Below are 22,554 nucleotides of genomic sequence, written 5' to 3' on the forward strand. Positions count from 1 at the left end.
AAACATAAGTATGATCAATTACCCCCTTATTATTGTAACTTCCGTGTTAAGACATACAAAATATATTCGTTATCTCTTTCTCACACATAACGAGTGCGTATATTGTCACCTCCCTTAGACTGTCGTAAGTCAAATTTATGTATTTTAAAGAATACTAGCCCTTATGAAAAAGTATTGAAAGACTAAATTGCATTAATGAAAGCTGCAAGATTTTACTGTAATCGCAAGTGTAATTTTTCAAACGAGATTCTAAAGTTTTAGGTTAAAGATGTATTTGAATAAGTGTATTTAAGTCAGCAGAGTAATCTCGTGTAATCCAGTAGTAATAATTTTGGCCAATAGAGGCGCAACTGGTCGCTGTATGGAATAAAGGAATACCCAAGAAAAGTAATATATTTTTTTGGTGATGTGTTTTTTCCTAATAACACTGTAACATAAAACATTACTTTCGATGTCAAAAAAATATGGTAAGCTGCATGTAATCGATTATAAGGAGCATTCGTCCCTGGAGCATACATGGTAAACGTGAATGCGTTTATTCCGTATTTTTACCTTTAATCCTGTAGTTTTAAATAATGATAATATGTATTATCAATTCATGAGCATAAAGGGTAATTGTGGGAAAAAATATTCAGTTTAAGCCACAACGAATCTTATGTAATTTAAGTTTTTTATTATTTTTCAATAAAGCAAATTTAGTTTTTTTAATGATACTTAGTAAAACATGTACAGTAGAACTCCGTTTATCCAAACTTCAACCTTCTAGATTGCCAAATATCCAAATCGTTATCAGTCAATCAAAATGACAACTATCAAAAGAAGAAAAGTCTCATACTTTAGTCACGTATTCAGCAATGAAAAGTAGGTATGCCCTTCTCCAACTTATTATGGAAGGAAAGATAGACCTCAGGCGGGGTATGGGACGGAAAAGAGTATCATGGTTTAGAAATCTCAGACAGTGGTTCGGTGTGTCGGATGCTGCAGGCCCAGGATCGTGATGAATTCAGAATGATAGTCGCCAACCTCCAGTAGGAGCGGCAAAAGAATAAGAAAAAAAAGAGATGTTTTTATTTTCAATTTAATTTTACAATTAACTTTGTGAGACATGTTTAAGTAGGTTTTTAATGTGATTGCAATTTGGTGTATTATTTCAAAAGAAATAAAATCTGGCACTTATTAATCCGGATAATTTGAGTTTTGCCATGTGTATATTAACATGTGTCTTAGTCTTAGGTCTAAACGGGCCAGTGTCGGATTTGGTTTTTATCTTGCCAAATTTTGTGTGAGGTGTGTTCAGAAAATAAAGGGATTTTTTTTAATTTCACGGGTTTGGAGAGTCTGATTGTCATTTTTTTATTGTGTTGGTGTATATGCCTCTGAAGTATGCTAAAATTTTCAGCAGTATTCATTGTTTACTTAGACAAAGTAAATAATGAATTCAGCTGAAAAAATTAGCATACTCGTACTTCAGAGACATGTTAACCAACATGAAAAAAATTGACAATCGGACTCTCCAAACCCGCGAAATTGAAAAATTCCCGTTATTTTCTGAACACCCCTCGTAGATGGCAGTCAGTAAAAAATATACATATATCACGATTTTATATACAAACACACATGTAATAGTGTTTTTTTTATTGATACCATTTTCAAACACCGAAAACAATTATAACTTCACAAAATACCTGTAAAATTACTCTCCTGTTATGTTGTGATTGATGACTTTAGCCCTTTTAGACCCAAGCCACAGATATATAAATTCCACTCTGTTTTCTTTGTTATTAGTTCTATTCTCGTGCTCTTTCTTATTCAGTAAAACAGATTTATTTTGGATTGGCATCGCTTTCAATCTTATTATTATTCTTTGCATAATAAGGATAAATATGTTTTGTATTAAAATCCAGCATATTTTTACAAATTTTACTTTTATGTAAAAATGTCAATTTGAAGATTACCAAAAATACGACTTCATCATTTAAATACATAAGAGAGATGTATCAAGTCTTGTATTCCATATAGACTTCGTGCCACACAAACACAAGAGTTAATGATTTTATTTGTTACTAACCGATTATTAGTAGATCAATCAAGGATTATCATAACCGGTTGTGAATTATTCGGTTATATCCAGCAATCGGTTATGTGCACCGCTAGTTTCTGTGTTCTAGTCAACTTCTAGTGCATTATGTCTTGAATCGGGACTTGTGACAGTTCTTTTTCTTTGGTTCTTTATTTGATTCTCGATTCGTGCTTGTTTCTGTTTTCTGTCATAATCTTTGTCTGTCTGAATCCGTCTTCCGAAGCTGTCTGGAACAGTCTGGAACATTCTAATGTCAGAAGCCGGGCGTAAGACGTTTATTATTATTATATTTTTTCGCTTTTCGACTCTTCTTAAGTAAATCAAGTTTTGTTCCGAAAAAAATGTTTTATGTGTACTAAATGTACCTACTGAATGTTAAATTAAACGGTTGGATGACAACCTCGCTAATCGCTTAAATAATATTACGATGGCCGCAGAAAATCGAAATTTTGCGGAGAGTGTAACAAAATTTTGCTACGATTTTTATAAAAGTTTGCCTAAAACCGGCAAACCGAATCCATCCTCCGAATGGACTGTCCTTAGTTGCATCGTGAAGTCTTCGTTTGATCGCCGGCCTTCCAGGCTCGAAATAGTGTCTTTGGGCACCGGCTCCAAGTGCATTGGCAAAGGCAAGTTGAGCCAATATGGGGATATCCTGAATGACAGTCACGCCGAGGTGATGGCTCGCCGAGGATTCCTTCGCTATCTTTATGAGCAAATCGACCTCGCATTCCAAAATCAAAATTCCATTTTCATTGTGAACAGCGACCTCAAATGTACCCTGAAACATGACATCCGGTTTCATTTCTTCTCTTCTCAGACACCGTGTGGTGATGCTTCCATCATTAAGATAGTCGGTCCCGCAGAAATCTCGACAAGCTTCCACTTGCAGTCTATGGAGGATGTCGGTAGCATAAAACGGCCCAACGAAGATGACAATAAAAATGCGAAAAGGGCTAAACTGGGCGATGGCAGTTTGATGTTCATGACCGGTGCTAAGAATGTAACTAAGTTGATGAACGGAGAGAACGAACAGAGCATCCTGGGGCGCGTAAGAATCAAACCCGGGAAAGGGGATCCCACATCATCTCTGTCTTGCTCCGATAAGCTGGCTCGCTGGGTGAGGGTGGGGATACAGGGGGCGCTGATTGACACCCTGCTGGAGCAGCCCATCAAGCTGACGTCCATCATCATCGGCGGGGGTTGCCCCTTCTCCAAGGGGGCCATGTACCGGGCGCTAGTGGACAGGGACTTCTCCCAGGAGTATACTCTGGAGTGGATCTTGCTGCGCCACTACCCGCCCACTTCCTACCACGAGTGCAACACTAACTTGCTGGTCGTCCCCATCGTCGAGCAGTCCAAGGGGGTTTGGGAGTTCTCCAAGAAGGAAGGCAAGCAGCCATGCTCTTCCAGCATTGTTTGGAGTAAAGTGAGTCACGTGTAAGTAGTACTAACTTTTTTAATTTGCGGAATACACTTTTAATTATTGCGATGCGTTGTATGTTTGTTGTTAATGTTTATCAAGCGCATCACATTATTTACTAGATGATGTAAGTATGTGAATTGAAAGCGGTGTCTTTTTTATCTACACATAATATGCATGTATGTTGTATAAAAAATAGACTATGCTTAATAATTTTAAAGATTAACAATATTATTTTCATCACCCATTCATTGGGTTTCATATGGAACTCGGGCACTCTATACGTCATATTGAGTTGTCTTGTGACAATAATTTAATAAATATTTTAATATTAAAAAATCAATTTATACATATGGAAATGTTTTTTTTCTAAAGGCTCGCAGGGTGTGGAGAAACAAATTTTCAGAATTTTGAAAAAAAAAATTTTTTTTTCTTTGATAAAATTGTTTGTTATGATTGTGTTAATGAATTCCAACGTGTTCTATCAAATATTATGTTTTACATTGCTACATTGTATTGCGAAATGTTTATTTAAAAAAAAACGGTACAAATTATTTAACAAAAAGGTAAATGTGTACATTACATAAGGAAACATATTATTTAAGCGTAAATTAAAATAAAATATTAACTGCGAGACAAGTGCAAAGAACTGCCAAAATATTTTTCCTCGTATTTTCTTTTAAAAATATATTTTAGTATGCTGGTATTTCAAGTCATTTTAAGAAATTGAATATCAAAGTAAAAAATATTTTTATCACAGCCGCCATTTTATTTCTGCACTTTATCTCCAGCGGATGATTAGCCATGCCATGGTTTATACATCCCACTATCTAGGGTTCAAAGCAGGGTTGTTGCGCATGTCTGAACTGCAATCACCGAGCATACGCATTTGCAAACAATGGTGTTGCGGAGTTTTAGCGAATGCAGATATGATTCATTGCATTCCTTATTGTACGCTCCTCTCATCCAATAATTCCATACTCAAGTGGAGACATTTTAGCATGTTAGACTTCCCTTTGTCTTAGTAAAAATGATAACAAATTACAATCTGTTTGATAATATTTTGAGTACGTCCAGGTGTTTGTAAACACGGCTGGATTACACCCCCCAGGGAGTTATTAAGATTGATATTTACTCCAACAGGGAGGGAAAACATTTTTGAGAAGGGAAAATAGAAGTCTACGATACTTTTACTCAGTATTTTATTTTGAAAAAAACATTTCAAATTATTATCATGGAATGGTCACCGTGTAATTTCACCAAACAAATCGAGGGATTTGTTTTTTTATAATATATGCAATGAGTATTATGAGCTTAACAATGTATGAGTTACAAGTTTGATATCCAGCTTACTGTATTATTTTTGTAATATAAACGTCAAACCCTAGATAATGGGATGTAAAATGCATTACATGACTTATTATTCGTTGGAGATAAAGTGCAAATAAAATTGTTGCTTTGATAAAAAGATTTAAACCACTGATGATCGCTTCCTAGTCTGTATTCCTTTCTTGTCTAGATTATATTTTTGTTTGTGCATGTCGGATTAGATGCATCTAGATGCATGGGAGCTCCTACTCAGTTAGAGGTGATAAAAGAAAATGATGATATGCTTTGATGCGTGTTTGTAAAAGAAAGTTACTACGTAAACGTTTTACATTAGTTAGTAACAGATAAGCTGAACTAACTACATATTGGAACTGACTGAGCTTGTCCGAACTGACACATGTAGTAATTGTTCAGTGTTAATTTTTATTCCTCCCTTATCTTAAGGCCGTGTACTAATTCCGTGTTTCTCAGCGATTATATATCCTCTCATATCAGCAGTTTGTTGTTAGTTATTTGAATGTTTTTAAAATCGATTTGCCTACCATTCTTGAGGTCCTGTGTTTGGTTCCGGCAGTGCGGACGTGAAATATTGATTTTGAAGGTTGTTTAAACTGAAATATTTCATTGTTCCTGGACTGGCACTTGAAGTGTAAGACTGATCACCTTACATTCATGTAACAGATGATCGTAATATGTTGCATTTGCTTTACACTGATTAAATACATATTAATTACGATACTGATATTTATTTATTTTAATTTATCATTGTTATTCTCTTTCCGCAACTAATGGTGAATATGGCGCGGCATTGATACACCAATCGCAGCATATCTTGATTGTTGTTTTTTTTTTGTTGAAGGTAGGGATGGGTAACTCAACTTTGAACCGGTTCAAAATGACAGTTCGAACGCTTTGAGCTGTTGAGCTGCAGCTCAAATTTCTAATAGGCGGCTCAAGTATTTGGAATTCCAATTGCCAATAACATAGACAATTCATAAAAAATCGTAAAAATTACAACTAGATTTTGGATTTTGATCCCAATACTTACCGGTGACTGTCAGTTAACAAAATTGGTTTATGAAACCTAAGACTGTCAAGTATTGTTACGAACATTTAATGGTTTGTAGCACTTACGGAAATTTGATAGATGGTTTACCCTAAAAAGATAAACAGAAAGAAAATGAAAATTCAAATTTTAAATTAAATATTGTTTTATCTTTAAGTTAATAATTAAAACTAACATGGATAAGATTTTTGTTCGGCCACGCAGTGTCCTTAGTTGTTATCTAGGGAAAGGCACTTTTGCAAATTTGTTTCGACGAAACTTGCTCTTGAAAATAATCTCCCAGATGTGGCTTCTCATTTGGAAACTAAAGTAGTTTTGCGCTAATCAAAAAAAAAAAATTGATAAAAATTTAATTGAATTTAGGGCCAAAAAACGAGGGGTTCTGCTTCTCTATCGCTTTATATCTTACACTCCGAGATTCCGAGTATAAATCATGCCTGGTAATGTACACAGCACTATAGACTCAAAGAAAATTACATCACTGCGTGTACACATGGCTTTCTAAAGTCTGAAGTTTGAAATGCATCGGTGTATCGGCCGATAAATAATTACTGATATACACAAAAATATTGCCGATATTAGAAGAATAACATTTCTTGAGTTAATACAGTGGTCAGCCAATCAGTTGAATTATTTACCAGTTTATTTTCAAGTTGGCATAAATATAGGCGCATTAGCAAAGGCTGCCTGCCTATACTGCCGTTCCAAGCAAGGAGGCAGCAACTAACATTTGAAAAGTTTTGAGAAAATTGAGGTTTTACGTACTTTGTATTTTTTTGTACATTTTCGATGTATTTATTAGAGTAAGCTGTTTAGAAAGATTACAATTATTTATCAGGTGGCATTAAAAAAAACAGTTCTTAATTTTTGCTTGATACTGGCTTTAAGCTTGGAAGGGCAGTATAATGAGTAATAATAATAATATAAAGTGGTGAATCGTAAAAATAATTATTGGGGTTTTTATTGAAATTAAGTATCTTACAAATATGTTTAATTAAAATATTTTATTATTCACACAAGCTTCTTTTCTATTAAACTTTGGTGAGACTTATTAAATTATTTTTTAAGTTGATAAAATGTATAAAAACCCCCATTTTAATATGAAACCGAATAATCTGCCACTCCCCTAGGGTTCTTCATGACCTTGACTTTTCATTTACATTTGTGAATCATGTCTCATAATTTCTCAATCTTGGAGATTGAAAAAAAAAATATTCGGCGAAGTTACGTAACTTTTGTCAATTTAATGTTTAATTTGAGTTTGAATAAAAAAATTGAAAAATCATTGATAATTATACATCAGATTATATTACTGAGCTAAAACTAAATAATAATTCATGTTTTGTACTGCGCCCTAAAATTATATGTAAACCTCAGTCATAATTTCCTTGAGAAGTCCTTTACCTCTATTGCATAGAACAAAATCTTTCCAAATTTTTGGTTTGGTTTTTAGTTGTAACAACTAACGTGTAACGGACGGTTTTGCGCTTGCAATTCTTGACCTGAGTATAAATTGTATTGCTGTAAACTGTAGCTAACTTCGTGATTGATAATCAAAGAATGGTTTTTGTCTGTATGGGCGACTTTATTAGCCAGTGGCGTATTATTACTCTAAGATGTAAACAGGTCAATTTAACTAATGAAACATTTTTTTAATAGACTATTTGGATATATTTAAAGCACTTTCTATGGTTTGGGAAGGCAAATAATTAAATAAAATACAACAAATGAACACCGAACAATAGTGTTTGAACTCAGCTGTGGAAATCGGAACAGTTTAACGTTAAATATTATAAGTGGGAAACTGTCATTTTGAAGGCATCCGGAGTCAATGGTAGTCGGAGAGTGTCTGTCTGAGATATGCAGTCGTTAGCGCCGTGATGCGTCTCTGTGTTGGCAGGCTTGTCACCTGGAGTTTCATGTGTCCAGTGTTGCAAGTGCCCTTAAACTTAATTGTAGCACTCTAAATAAATTAAAGTCATTTAAAAAAGTGTTTTATTTGTTTTTTTAAATTTTATTCAGCGATGATAATACATAATTCTGATTCAATAAATAGTATAGTCATATGTACTTTTTGCACGTATAAATATTATGTAATTTGAACTTGAATGTATTTTTAAAAAATTATTATTTCTTTACCGACGTATTTTTATTTACGTTTCACTAGACTCAAAATACGTATAATTGGAGGCGTATAAGAAAATAAAAAAATAATGGAAGAATAAACTTTACAGTTATGTCGGTATTTTGGTTTCAGACCTTTGGAAGTTGCTATCGCTGGGAAGAAGCAGGGATCTACGAGGAAAAAGGAAGTAAACTTCAAATCGGCGCTTCTCATAAGCAAGAGGAATTTGTTCAAAAGCTTTTTGGGCATTGTCAATTCTCCAGATTTTCCCAAAGAAAGTATCGAGTATCCCAAGACAATGACCTATAAAAGCATGAAAGGCCAGTCCGAGAGATATTATACAAAATGGAATTATGTTAAGAAGACATTTTTCAAAGCTTGGTCGGAAAAGCCAAACGATCTTGATTTCTCATTTGAAGAAATTTAAATACTTTTCAGAATTTGATGGAGTCAGTTATTGTCTTGTGAAGAGCAGTAATTATTGTTAATTTTTTAAAAATCATCTTGCAATTGATGAAAAAAATTACTATGTTTTGTTTGTTTTGTATTTTATATCCAAAACATGAAATCAGAGCAGCTCAGATGTTATGTGACCTTCTTTATCTTTTTTATCGTTGATTTAGTACATTTTGATTTTTAACAATTCATTCTTAAATATTTATTTCCTACTTCACGAAGATCAATTTCTTGTTTATAATATTATCAACTAATATTCTTTCTGTCTACTACTAAAATCTGAATACAATAATAACATGCATTCATTATAAATTATAAAAAAAACATTGATTTCGTGCCTATGCAATTTAATTTATCTAGTATAAATATAAAATGTATAGTTCGATAAAACATATCAATAGGTCCTGATAAATATTTCCAATCACCGTTAACAAAAAAAGCGACGATTTACGCTCCTATGTAACCAAAGGAAAAAAATGACTATCAAGATCTATGCACAATTAGATACAGTCTTAGTTACCATATTGTGGTACGCAAGTCTGCATGTATCTTTATAAATTCCCAATACCAAGACTGAATCTCGTAAATTATTATTCAGAATGAATAAAATTACTATGAAAATGAATCCAAATTTTTTTATAGCTGTTATTTTTGTTGAATGGCGGCTAACACTCTCGAAGGTGCTGATTTACTATATAAAAATTATTGTTATGAAATGCTTCCATTTTCTATTTACAATTACAATTTTTAAATAGATAATTGATTGTTCTAATAGCAGTTTAAATCATAAATGCTCATAGAAGAATCAAATCTTAAATCCCTTAATTATCTACTTAAAAATATCCTAAAACTATACAACAGATCTAATTTAAAATATACGGTGGTCCGCCGGCAGATTTGACACTTTAAATCGCGCTGTCTCTGGTTATAGCAGAGGCAGCTGTGGTAGTAGTAATAGTATAGTGGTATCTTTAAACATAAACACGGGAGGGTTGCAATTTTTTTTATTAGTCATGAGTCCATGGACAGAAGCCCACTGGGCGTAGTATACAAACAAAAATTCGACCAATGTGGCATGGCGTCAAAAGGAAAAGTTATTATACCTCTACGCAAACAGCGCACTAAATGCGGCGAACATGCATTTGTGGTCGCAGGCCCTACGGCATGAAATTCTCTCCCAGCAGAAGTGCAAAACTGTGAGAGCGAAGTGATGTTTCGGAAAAAACTTAAAACCAACTTGTTCTCTAAATCATTTGATTAAATCCTTAGCATGTGGTGACAAAGTACATTATTTTCTTAAATTGCAAATCAAAAGAGTTAAAATTAAATTTATACCTTTATATAATCACTTTGTTAAGGGCTCTTGAGGTATTATATTACGAAAGTGGCGCTATATAAGTTATCCATAATAACAATAATAATAATGGCGACATTTTTGTTCTCAGTTTAATATCCGAAGATTAGGTGATGACCGTTGAACCAGTTGATATGGACGTGGGAGCAGAAGTATAAAAGAACAGGATCAGTGAGAAATGAACTTCAGAACATTTTAAATAATAATTTGAAATTCCATCCCTACAAGCTTCAAATCATCCAGTATTTGAAAGCTGATGATTACATATATAAAGAAAACTAGGCCAGAGTGACTTTGAAGGGATTTTCTACCCCGACACGTTTGAAGGGCATTTTTTTGTGACAAGGCGTATTTTCACATTGGAGAGTATGTCAATAAACATATTAAGCTCAACAAGAACAACCCGCAAGAAGTCCATCGAAATCCACTCTGTAGCCTGAAGACCGCTGTTTGGTGCACCATTTCCTTTGAGGCTTTTTTTTGTAATTATGAAACAGTGACTTCAAAAGGATATTGCGCGAAGATGGATAAATTTTTAAAACGGAAGCGGGAGCAATACAATGGCTTCAATAACATAACACATTTACAGCGGGATAGGGCCACGACACACTCCGCTAGATAATCAATGGCCAAAGTGAGGAGCATTTTTTCTGGAAAACTAATGTTGCTTTGGTGACATAGACTGGTTACCAAGATCACTTGATCTTACTCTGTGCTATTTTTATTTTCTAATGAGGCTTTCACAAATCTCGCGTCAATCAATTCACCTTCAACAATAAATTCCCCAAGGAAAAATATCCAACATCTATCAATCCGGATCTCAGCGAGTGAGTTTTTGCCAATATGAAATCTTGATTGCTAGAGTTTTTGCAACAAAATGGACAGCATCTGGGTCAAATCATTTTTAAAACATAAATCCGCATTATTTTTGATTTGAAAATAAATCAATTATGTTTAATATTTTATACTTATAATTTTTACTAATTTTTGAAGTGTCAAATCTGTTGGCGGACATCTGTATTTTACTACGGTACCTAATAATTTTAGAGTCTTCATATTATTATATTTTATATATGTTACATGATAGTTTGTTACCATTATTTTACATGTAAATGCCATACATGATTATTTGGGATTAGTGATTAGGTTATAACTAAATATCTTTTATGCATTTGTCGTTAAAATGTTTTTTGGAATTCGGAATAAGTGAGCAAACTGTGTATAGTTTTTCAAATGATGTTTCTTTTAATTAAGTTTCATTACTAAATTGAAATTAAATATAAAATTAATTTATCGAATACAGACAAGGTACAACCACCCCATCAACTGATTTATTTGAACCCTTTATTAAAATGGGTGTCTAAACTTAATAAGTTGTATTTATGAAATAATTTGCAGTTCATTAGAGTTGTTATAATATTATTTTGTGATCATAATTGTAATTCTTATTTTACTGAAATTATTTATATAATTTTCTTTTGAGTAAATGAAATGGTTAAAGCTGTAGGTATTATTTTCATTGTAAAGTAATATTTTTTTTGGAAATACAAATATGTATTAGTTAATTAAGTGCAATATATTTTTTGTTATGTTTTTAATATTACAGTTTTAGAAAAGTTTAAGTTTATATTTTAAGGAGCTTTATAAATATATTAAAAATATGTTTATCTAGACCCATGGGTGGTTAAAGTTTTAACTTCTGCGTCCTACTTTTGAATTTTTTGGTGGCAGTCTGCTTACGCTGGAAGTAGCAATTTAAATACAAAAATAAGTTTAAATTGAAAATAAACATAGATAATACCAATTCAATATCAAGTTATTTTAATAACAGCAATGAGGCACTTCAGCCCTATGGGAAATTGGATACAAAAATGTTTTCTTGCGCGCGGTAAAAATAAGAGTATTAAATTGTATTGCAAAGTTTCTTGAAAATGTGCAAAAAAAACAAAATATTTAAATAAAAACTAACTACTTTGAACGACGTCACTAGTGATTCAACCAATGATAAGAGAGCTGTAAAAATAAATCCTGTTTACTTACCGCCAACGGACCAACCGGCAGAACTGACCGATAATAAGCGGAAGAGAACCTCTGACGTCACATGCGGAGTAATTTCAGAAACACAAAACTTTAAAAAAATCATAGCGTTAATAATATGATATTTAAAAATTAAAAAAAAAAATTTTGGCTTAGTATAATAGTCTATTGGAAAAAATAAACCACTAAACTTCCTCATTAATGATGACTTCACACAAACATAAAAATAGTGTGTAAATAAATCAAGATGTTTGTTTTATGAGCGCAGGCAATATATACTATTAATATTTAATATGATTGAAAGAGAAATAGCTATTCGTAAACATGCTGCCAAATGGTGATCTGTCAAATGGGAGCGATATTATGTTTTGATATCATTCATTGTAGAAAATGTACATATGTAGATTCGCAGAGGAAAGTGGATCCAAAAAACCAATCTCTTGTGGTGGGTGGACAAAACTATAATAAAGTCATTTATATGAAAGGTAAACAAAATGGATACACTTTTGTAAATTGATCACAGAAAAAAATGTACTGTAGCTTATGAAACCGAACAAATTGATTGTTTCGATGCATTAGACAGGCGGGCGACTAGAAATGGATACTCCGTCTACGCTTTGGCCACCCATGATCTAGACAGTTATGTGTCACAATTTTATTTGTTGATGTTTTGGAACTAGTGATTTTAATTCCATTTATTTAAATCAAAAGGGTTTTTTTAAAACCAAACACTAATTATATTCCGGAAAGTCCTCAATATTATTTATGCAAAAATCATTGTAAATACATTTATAATGGCGTATTTTAAGTTTATAAACCATATATATTAATAGAAAAAACTAAATCCTTTTGATAAATTGTGACAAGAAATGCCCTTAAAGTGAAAAGTTTTTAAAAAGAACAGTGGTGTGTTATTTATTGGTACCTGCAAAATTATCCAGCACCTTTTGAATAGCATTTATTATTTGCCAACCTATTCCTATTGGGTAGTTATTATAATGTTTACTTTGTTTATTTTGTTTTTTTCTTATTGATGTGTAGTTGTATTTATGAGCTATCAATCCTTTTACTGGTGCTAAAATTAAATACCGTCTAATTTAAATGATTTAACTGTTACTTATGTTTAAATTTCTATCATTAAGATTACTTATGTTTATTTTTAATATTACTCCGATCCATTATTTGCGATTGCACATTTAGTTATCACATTATAATCCTATCATACATATCTTACAATTTTACACTCTCTTTTGTGTAATATGCCTCTTGCACTCTGTAATTAACTAAACAAGTAAGGGTGTGTATTAAAGTAGGGGACGGCTGGGCAAGGCGGATATGCTTGAGAAGTTTTACTCACGATTAATAATATATTTTGATGATAAAATCACAGAAGTCTTTAAAGACACCGTCATTTCCCTATCATGCACTGCACTGGCACTCCAATTGCAGCATATCTAGATCATTTTTGTTAAAGGAAGGTCTTTTTTGTTGTAAGGTGATCAGTCTTACGCTTCAGGTGCCAGTCCAGGTACTTTGAAATATGGCAGTGGAGAGCCACCTTTAAAACCAATATTTCACGTCCATCCTGCCAGGAATCGAACCCAGGACCTTAAGAATGGTAATTATTTCCACTCGATTTCCTTTTTCAGGATTTTTATTTGAGAGTAGCCATCGAGTCAAGAACGCTTATACAGGGTTCTGGTTCTTTCTTACACTCGGAACTGCATTATTTACCCTTCAGGATACAATAAAAACTTTGAGAACAATAAAATGAAAAAATATTCCTAAATAGACTTTATTTTACATGACTAAAATGATAATTAAAATAAATAAGATTTCTATCCATTTTGCCAGACCCTAGGGCGGGCGAAACGTTGGAACTCTCCGGTTAACTGAAGAAATTCCATCCACGTTAGCCCGTAGAAAATGGAATGCACTTTTAGGGTGTAGTTCAGCAACTCTCCCTTTACATCTGGACTGAGAAGAGTTTCAAATCTGCCTATTTTTATTTCAAAGAGCTTGATTCAGTGTCGATGTAATGTTGCATATGGAATGCCGTAGATGTGATGCTTTTAAAATCGTGGTCTTTGCTTCTCCACAGCCTTTTCTAAAGTTTCTTTGGACCAATTCATCCGGTCAGTGTTTCGCTTGTAATTGTACACCATTTGCAACAAGTAAATGATTATTATTTTATATAAATGCCACCCAACATCATCAGCCGTTATCAGTAGCCAGGCAAAACTCGTAGCATCAATTTTTCCATCTCCATTTTACAAAATACAAATTATTTTCACTCAACTAAAATTATTGCCCCACTTTATTATCTATAGTTACCTCGCAAATGATATATTTAATTAAAAATTGTTTCTAACTGTGTTCAAAGAAGAAAATACAAATTACTTATCCTGAAACATGAATCTTTTTCATAGCATAAGTCCCTGCTCTCGTATTCAAACCACAGCTCGCTTAGTGGCTGACTGATTGGGGGGCCGGCCAGGACTTATTATGTGTCTAGAAATATCATGTTTATTCCTGTCTCACTTTTAATGGGTTCGATATTGCAATTATTCACTATACCCGCTCTCTCCGTTTTGCCTGTCCGTCCACTATGTAATATATAAATAATAATATATAAACCTATGTTCTCTAATGAAGTTTGTTTCTTTTGGGGGTATATACTGACACGAATTGTGCTACCTAAATGTCAATTGCAGATTTCAAAACATCTAGATTAGCATCTATCCCATTAATATTTTATTTTAAAATACGATTGTTTATTTTGGTGAATTTCTGCATATTGTAATAATAAATTATGAAGGTAAGATGATGAGTCTCATATTTCAGATGGGCAATTGCACCGAATAATCGCATTTGAAAATAAATATTTCATTTCAAAGTTGATGGCAATCGAACCTGTAATCTCATGCGTGGTAGACAATTCCACTAACTACTGCATAATGAGGCGGAATAAAATTTTATGTCTATCTAACTGGGATAAATATCTATAAAGTTTGAGATATGCATTGCTGCTAAATTTAGTATAACAGAAATAAATATGGGTTTTTTACAAGTTTTATAATGCTTTATTTTCCTTTATTTCTTAAATTTAAATTATAATAAAAATGTCTAACGGGCTAATGGATTTATTCTTTTAGGTAAATACTATAAAATTCTCAAAAAAATAAAAATATTTAAAGTTTAATTTAGTTATTTTTATGAGATGATTTAAAGAGTGATTTACTGGAAAGGTAAACCAAATCCAAGAATATACGCAATTTATGTTAATTGATAGCACAAATAATAACTCGGAACTCAAAACTGTAGTTAACAAAGTAAGCCTATTTAAAACTAAAATTCTGGCAGCACTAAAGGAGGCTAATTTAAATGAACATATCGAGTCATGATCATCAAAACACCGTAACCGACAAAGCAGTATTTAATGGGAGAATATTTTTTTCTTCTATTAAGATACTTAGATTGTGATCAACTGAGTCAAATAAAAAAAGACAGTTTTGTTGGTTGGAATCAATTTTGGCTAAATTTAAATTCAAACAAAGGAACTCGATATAAAAATATTCAAAAATCCATCCGACCCTCTCCCTGGTATCATACCTATAAATTGTTAAAAAGAATAGTTTCCAATATTATCAGACTAAGGATTGGCCACCGCATTGTGAATAAACATTTGTTTAAAATCAAGATGGTGGACAGTCCTCGGTGTGAGTGTCGGCTGGACGAGGAATGCATAGACCACGCGTTATTCGGATGCCCCATTCGGGATGCATATCCTTTGTATTGGAAACTAAACCTTCCCCTTCCACTAAATTCATCCCATATCCTGTCAATATTATCCCCAGAAGTGGTTTTGCACTTATCTAAATTTATTGTTCTAAATGATGTAAATTTTTAATATAAAATAATATTATTCTCAATATAGCACAAATCATCCTTGTAAGGATGGGTTGCCTTAACATAAAAAAAGATACTTAGAGAACTAAACTTTGTTGCGAATGTTTATTTTATCAATATCTTTAAAATAAATATTTTAAAAATATATATTCTTAAAGTATGTTCCTCAATAATTAAGAAGAAAGCACATTCTCCTGTAAAATATTGTTTTGGCGATCATGGCTGATAGCAGCCGTTCGTGATAGTGATCTTTCGATTGAGATTACAGATCCTATTCGCCTTTTCTGTTTCACAATATTGTATAAACCAATAAACAGTCATTCTAATATCATCACAAACTGTTTGATGGTCTCGGTATATTGATCAGTGAATTTTCGAGTGAAACATGCAATGTGCGTTTTTTTTAACCGAGTACCAGGAATGGCTGGGGATGTTACTTACAAAACTGCCTGCGCGCCAATTTAGAGTGGTTAAGATCTAGAAGCACAAATATAGAATTCTACTTATAAGTGGGCATTGAAAATAATAATTAAGACTATGAATTTGCTATTTTTTTTTTTATTTAAAAAGGGAATATGGGACAAAACTTTGAATCAAAACCCACCACTTCATATTTGAAAATGTGCTTGAGGTACTCGCATACGTAATTATGTAATACTTATTAATAAAATTTATTATCAATTAAATATAATACAATTTACATGAATATACAATAGGGAAGGTACGGTACTAAAATCATTATTATCGAATAATAATCTTACGCTTAGTAATAAATTAAGGTAGATTTTTATAATGAACTTTTAAAAATTTAGTAAATTTAAGAATCCTTAATTTATAAATTCAACATATTGAAATGATTTAATGTTTTCAAATTTATAGCCTATGTTTTGTGTACATAACTATCTATGTATGTTTTCTAACTAAAGTATCTATATATCTTCTATTTTAAAATGTAACGTACATAAGTATTAAACCTTTTTTATTTTTTCTACCTACATTATAAGTACATAAATTATCAAAAAGTGTATTTATTATTGTCTACTAGAAGTTAATCAAAATATTTTGATAGATTTAGGTTATTCACTATTATCTTCATTAAATGAACAGTTTATTTTTACTGTGGAAAATTCTGTTGGGTCCACCCTCAGAGTAATAATTCGCTACCTGCTTATAGAGATGCCCTGCGTAGAACAAAAGCGTTCAGAATTTTTAGTTTGGTTTTGGTTTAACAACAAACATGTAATGGACAGTTCCGGTTTGCATTTGCTATTTTCGACTAAGTACCCACGGCCCGTTGTATTGCTGTAAACTGTAGCTAACTTTGTGATTGATATTCATAGAATGGTTTTTGTCCAGCGGGTGGCGTACTATTACTCTGAGGGTCCACTCCTGGACTTAAATTATTCCCGAATAATTGTTAACTTAAAAATATTTTCTCTGGAAGATTTAAATATTTCATTTGATTTTGTCTACTTAAAAATTTAGGTTTATTTTCATAGATCTAATTACTTGTGTCGATTTTTTTTGTAACCTATTCAGGTACTATAAGGTTTTTTATATACATACACATAATAATTAAATGTTTCACTTTGTGTAGTTTAAAATAAATTTATCAAATTTGTTTTCATGTTTTACCATTTAAAATAATTGTAAAAGCAAACAAAAACAAGAGATTTTCCATAAATCTAAATCAATTAATGTGTCATTTTAACAGATGACTACAATAATTAAAATAGATCTTGGTTTATTCTGCAAAGTCTGTACCCATGTGCAGACTTGGCTCATCCACGCAATTTAAAATGATGATCTCTTTTAGCCAAATAAAAACAGATGTCTTTCTTTTCAATGTAACTCTGGACTTGATGAAGTACACATGAAAAGGTTTGAACTAACAACTTTTCAGTGGAAGTTTTCATTCAGTGCAAACGGAGGGCTTATGCTTTATTCAATTTACTTAAATATTTCATTTTAGATGTTTTAGTTTAAATCTAGACAATTATTTTATGAATCTACCTATGTATCCTATTAGCTCGGATCCAATCATTTACTCATATACCTATCAAAAATATAAATGGTTAGTTAGCCTTGTATGGAATGTAAGTTTATTGCTCTAATTAATTCTAGGTTTTTTTTGTTACTTTACCTGGGTTTCCAAAACGCATGTTCATTAATTTTAAGATTTGTGAAAGTTTTTATTTGTTGTTTTATTAGATGCATGAATAAGTTTCTGCTGCCTTGTTTAAAACGATGAAAGTACATATTCAACACATTGTTTGCAACTGGCTGGTATCATTTCGAAAGTAACAAATTCCCCGGTGAAAAAATCCCTCATCTTAGGAGTCGATCCAAGAAGAGCCATTTTTTTTCATTTCATCCTAACCGGTGACATACTGGCCAGATAGGTTGTTTTGCATGGATCAAAACAAATGGCAGTCCGATGGGGCAATGTTATAGGAGACTAGGGTAAGTGGGGTGGGAATGCTCACTGAGCATTTCAGTATTTCATCGACCAGCTGAATCGGAAAATGACTTTTCGGCACTTTGGTTTATTGTAAATCACACAATGCAAATAACCCTTCTTGATGCCTGGCCAGCAGAATTTCGCAGAAACACATCGTGCGATGTTTCTTTGCTTCAGTAAAATTGGAGCCAATTTCCATGCTATTGGACCAAACTCCCATTCTACATACGTTCGGTTCAATAACTTACAGCTCAAGCGCTTGATATGGTTCTTCATCGATTAACACTGACGATTCATATCTTTGAATTTATTTGGCTGACCAAACCGCTCTGCTTTCCTGTTTACAATAAAATCACTACCGCAAATCCTTTAATCCATACATGATTCTTCCTTCACCTTAAGTCTTAACAACATTTTCAATGAAGTAGAAAAGCAACACTTTCTGCAAATTGTCAAGAAACTTGACGAAATGAACGCTTGAAAAAACTATGTTGGCACTTCGGATGAATGTTATATCTTAAGCGATATAATATCGGAACATTCCCACTAATATATTGCTAGGATTATATAGCTGTCTTTTGTAAAACAGTCGAAACTCATTTATGTACCTATAAAATATTATTTTACTAGATGAAAACCAAATATTAGAAATATGATTGTAATTTTTAAGAAATTTATTAATTAATTAAATGTAATTAAGGTAAATTTAAACATTCCAAATTCGATGTATCTACATATGTATTTCAGTGTAAATTATAATAAAGAAAAAAATCTCTGTGAATTTGTAATTTTTATTTGGTTCATTTGCACATAATTTTCTCTATGTGTATTTTTATAATCTGCATTTGAAACATTTGTGTGTTTAGTCTATAAGTTGAAGAAAGGTAATCCATCTGTTTGGATGGGATATTTCTACAATTCTCGGAATCAAATCAAGTATACAGCGAGATAGATTTTTAAGAACACTATCTGAAAATAATTTTTGTAACATATAATTGTGAAGTGTTGAATTTTTCGAAAAATCAGCAGTGTAAATAAATTTGGAGAAATATGGTTTTTTTTTTACTTTTTCCCATTAAAAAAAAAAATGCTTAGTTTAAAACCCAATGGCACAGTAAAAAATTTCAATTTTTCAAATCTTTTTATATTCAATTATATTGTTGCATCGGCAATATCTGTCGAGTGATTTTTATTTTTTAAAAAGTATTTTTAATTTCTCATTAAGATTACACAATTTTGTTTTAACAAGATATACTTCAATATTTTGCTACTTCAATATATAGCTGGTGGGAAAACGAATACCAACGCGGATGCGGGGTGCGAAATAGCGAGCTAGTGCTTCTACGATATTAATGAGCGGAGTTGGCCGTAATTAAATTTAATGTAAAAAAGTGAGTATCCTCTCTATGCGGTGTGCAGTGTCAATCGGTCCCAACCCCAACAAATGAGATGGATTAGGAAGGGATGCCAATAACCTTATCCTCGTTCTTGATGGACTTGCGGGATCCAACTTGACACTTGCGAGCGGCACTAACACGGTGGCAGGCTCGATCTGGAGTTCAACACTGGTGGTTGGTGGCAACAAAGTTTCTAAAGCGGCACACATTCAACGAAATAAATGTGAGATGTACGACACGAGGTCTTAATGTAGCGGGTGATTAAAGGAACAGTAGTTGTGGGTAAAAGGATGTAGTAGTTGTGACAATAAATGACCCATGCATACCCACATAATTCACAACCAATAGCTTTGAAACCAGTCGGTAGAAAAAATAAAAAACAAGTGGTTAAAATGAAAGTTGTTTTTATTTATTTTATTAAAATGAATAACTACAAAGTTAGCTCTTCAAATATAAACTTTGTGTATACGGGATATAATTATTTACGATTACACTTGTCAGGGGGGATGTGTATCACTAATTAATTCATGAATAATATAAAACTAAGCAACGGTATCTTCTAATAAGCCTGGTAATTGTTTGGACCGATCAATTTGCATTAACTTCTCATTAATCAAATTGTTATTGAAGATATGAGTGGATGAAGGTGTTATATTGCAATTTTTCAAAAATGTATTACTTAAACATAAATGAAGATTTTCTATACAGCCCTTTCACATAATGTCAACTAAACCATCAAAAAGTAGCAGCAAACTAATTTTGACAGTGAATGAAGGTGTTATTTTATCAATAACGATGCTTTGCTATTGCTAGATTTGTGTTCTTGCTAAATAGATTAAATGAACACAATCGAAAGTTTGATATCAATTATTGTATTTAGTCCAAATTAAATATGTATGTATACATCATTATTTTTGTGTTTTAAATCTAAAAAAGAGCTCTGCGCTGGTTTGGACATGTAGAGCGAATGGACAACGAAAGAACAGCAAAAAAAATTTACAATGCGAATGTTCATGGATGCAGAAATAGAGGAAGACCGAGAAAGACATGGCATGTCCAAATTCAACAAATACTTGATGATGGATATGGCAAAAGTCGGAATAATCGGCGCGCGTGCATGATAAGATCTATGAATGTAAAGGAAGCGAGATCTGAATGCAAAGATAGCGTGATGTAGCGTTCTATCTTCTCTCTCTACCCTTACGGGGAAACGGCATTGTAGTTTGTTGTTGTTGTTATTAAAAGAAAAACAATTCTCTAATGCCATAATTCAGAGAGAAAATACGTGAATCCGTTTGTATAAAGAAAAGTCAGACTGCGTTTCCTCTTAAGGTTAAACATAAAAATGATGTTGTCACTTTTCGTTGGTAAGAAGGTACCCAGGTACTTTATTTTGATTGAATTCCAAATCTAAAAATAATAGATACTCAAAAATGGAATTTAAGTAGGTATCTAAGTACTTGTTTATGTTTGAATTCCAAAACATAAAATAATAAATTATTTTCAAATAAAGAATTCTTTTAGAGAATGTAAAACTCTGCTCAGGGATGCACTTGAGTCAGGAATGCGATTTTCAAAAATGTATAGAATATCAATTGATATTATTTTAGTAAAACCAAAAATCCAGTAAAAAGAAATAAATGGGTAGAAATTATAAGGAATTCAATGAAATAATCTGATTGGAATCCATAAAAAAACGAATGCTGTCTGTAAACATTTAAAAACAAAAAATAACATCCATCTATGCGTATTCTCGGCGAATGCAACCCTGGTGATGAATAAGAAAAACATTTACATTCCCAACTTTTTTTGTACCTAATAAATTGAAGATTTTATGAGCTTTAAACCTTCTCGCGGCAAAGATGTATATTTATCTGAAAACCGCACGTAAATAGGTCCGGTAGATATTCAGTCCATCGAGGACAACCATTCGAACATTGCCTTTTATATATATAGATTGTACTAGTGTTTAAAACTTTAACCCTCGATATCTCTGCTTTTTGATTTTGTTATACAACACTTTTATCCACCCATGTCTTCAATTGCCTTTAAAAATCTTCCTATTGAGAAAATACCAGTTACTAATGTTGTTATTTATATTTATGGTCTTTTTTTTCCGTGCAGGATGGACTCGTTTTGACTACTGTTGCAGAGGCTATCTTCAGGGTAATCTGTGTGTCATGAATTTTCATCGTTTGATGTGTTTATGTACTGGTAGTTTGTAGCGTGTTGCAGTAGCAGTAGCTACAAATGTGTGTTCAAATTGGTCATTTTGTAAAAACAGAAATTTTATAGGCAAGCATCTAATATGTGTACATATTGCTAGCCCAAAGTAAGGTATCTCTGAACATATTCAGAGATAATCGGACTTTGAAGTGTGCGAAGGATCTGACTGGATTAAATTATTTGATGCAGATTATAAATACTATATTTTCTAACTTCAAAATTTTATTCTCTAAAAATATTTAATTTATTAAAATATCTGTGTGCATCTCAAAATTTAAAATTTTGGGTTCATCTCACTGTTGTTTTGGGCTAGCGATATGCATACATGCATTATACCCGGATGCAGAAACATACGAAACAAATAGCTGCTAAATTGCTATTATTATTATTATGGATAACTTATATAGCGCCATTTTCGTAATAAAATACCTTAAGGGCGCTTTACATAGTGATTCTATTGTTAAATTAATTTAATTGAAGCTTTTAAATTTGTAATTTAATTAAAACAATTTATTTTGTTGTCACGTGCTACGGATTTATTCAAATGATTTAGAGAACAAGTGGGTTTTAAGTTTTTTCCGAAACATCACTTCACTTTCACAGCCTCGCACCTCTGCTGGGAGAGCATTCCATGCCATAGGGCCTGCGACTGCAAATGCGCGTTCACTAAATTTAGTGCGCTGTTTGCGTA

At 32.4% G+C, this 22,554-nt stretch overlaps 1 protein-coding gene across 1 annotated transcript; it reads left to right on the top strand.

Annotated features, from left to right (window-relative positions):
- Positions 1-2,223: 2,223 nt before the first annotated feature.
- Adat1 (Adenosine deaminase, tRNA-specific 1) lies at positions 2,224-19,289 on the top strand. The gene is made up of 2 exons (XM_088234436.1): positions 2,224-3,520; positions 8,156-19,289. The coding sequence occupies exons 1-2, from the start codon at positions 2,508-2,510 to the stop codon at positions 8,448-8,450; spliced, it is 1,308 nt and encodes a 435-aa protein (XP_088090562.1). The 5' UTR covers positions 2,224-2,507; the 3' UTR covers positions 8,451-19,289.
- The last annotated feature ends 3,265 nt before the right edge of the window (positions 19,290-22,554 follow it).

The sequence above is a fragment of the Micrasema longulum genome, unplaced genomic scaffold (assembly GCF_059751315.1).
Source record: "Micrasema longulum isolate JH-2025_06_02 unplaced genomic scaffold, ASM5975131v1 h1tg001242l, whole genome shotgun sequence".
In the NCBI taxonomy this organism is placed as follows: Eukaryota; Metazoa; Arthropoda; class Insecta; order Trichoptera; family Brachycentridae; genus Micrasema; species Micrasema longulum.

What these genes read in the sequence shown, in the direction of transcription:
- Adat1 (XM_088234436.1), top strand. Translation starts at nt 2,508, where the DNA reads ATGGCCGCAGAAAATCGAAATTTTGCGGAGAGTGTAACAAAATTTTGC. An exon ending in TGGAGTAAAGTGAGTCACGT is followed by an intron (nt 3,521 to 8,155) that starts GTAAGTAGTACT and finishes TTTTGGTTTCAG; the next exon opens with ACCTTTGGAAGTTGCTATCG.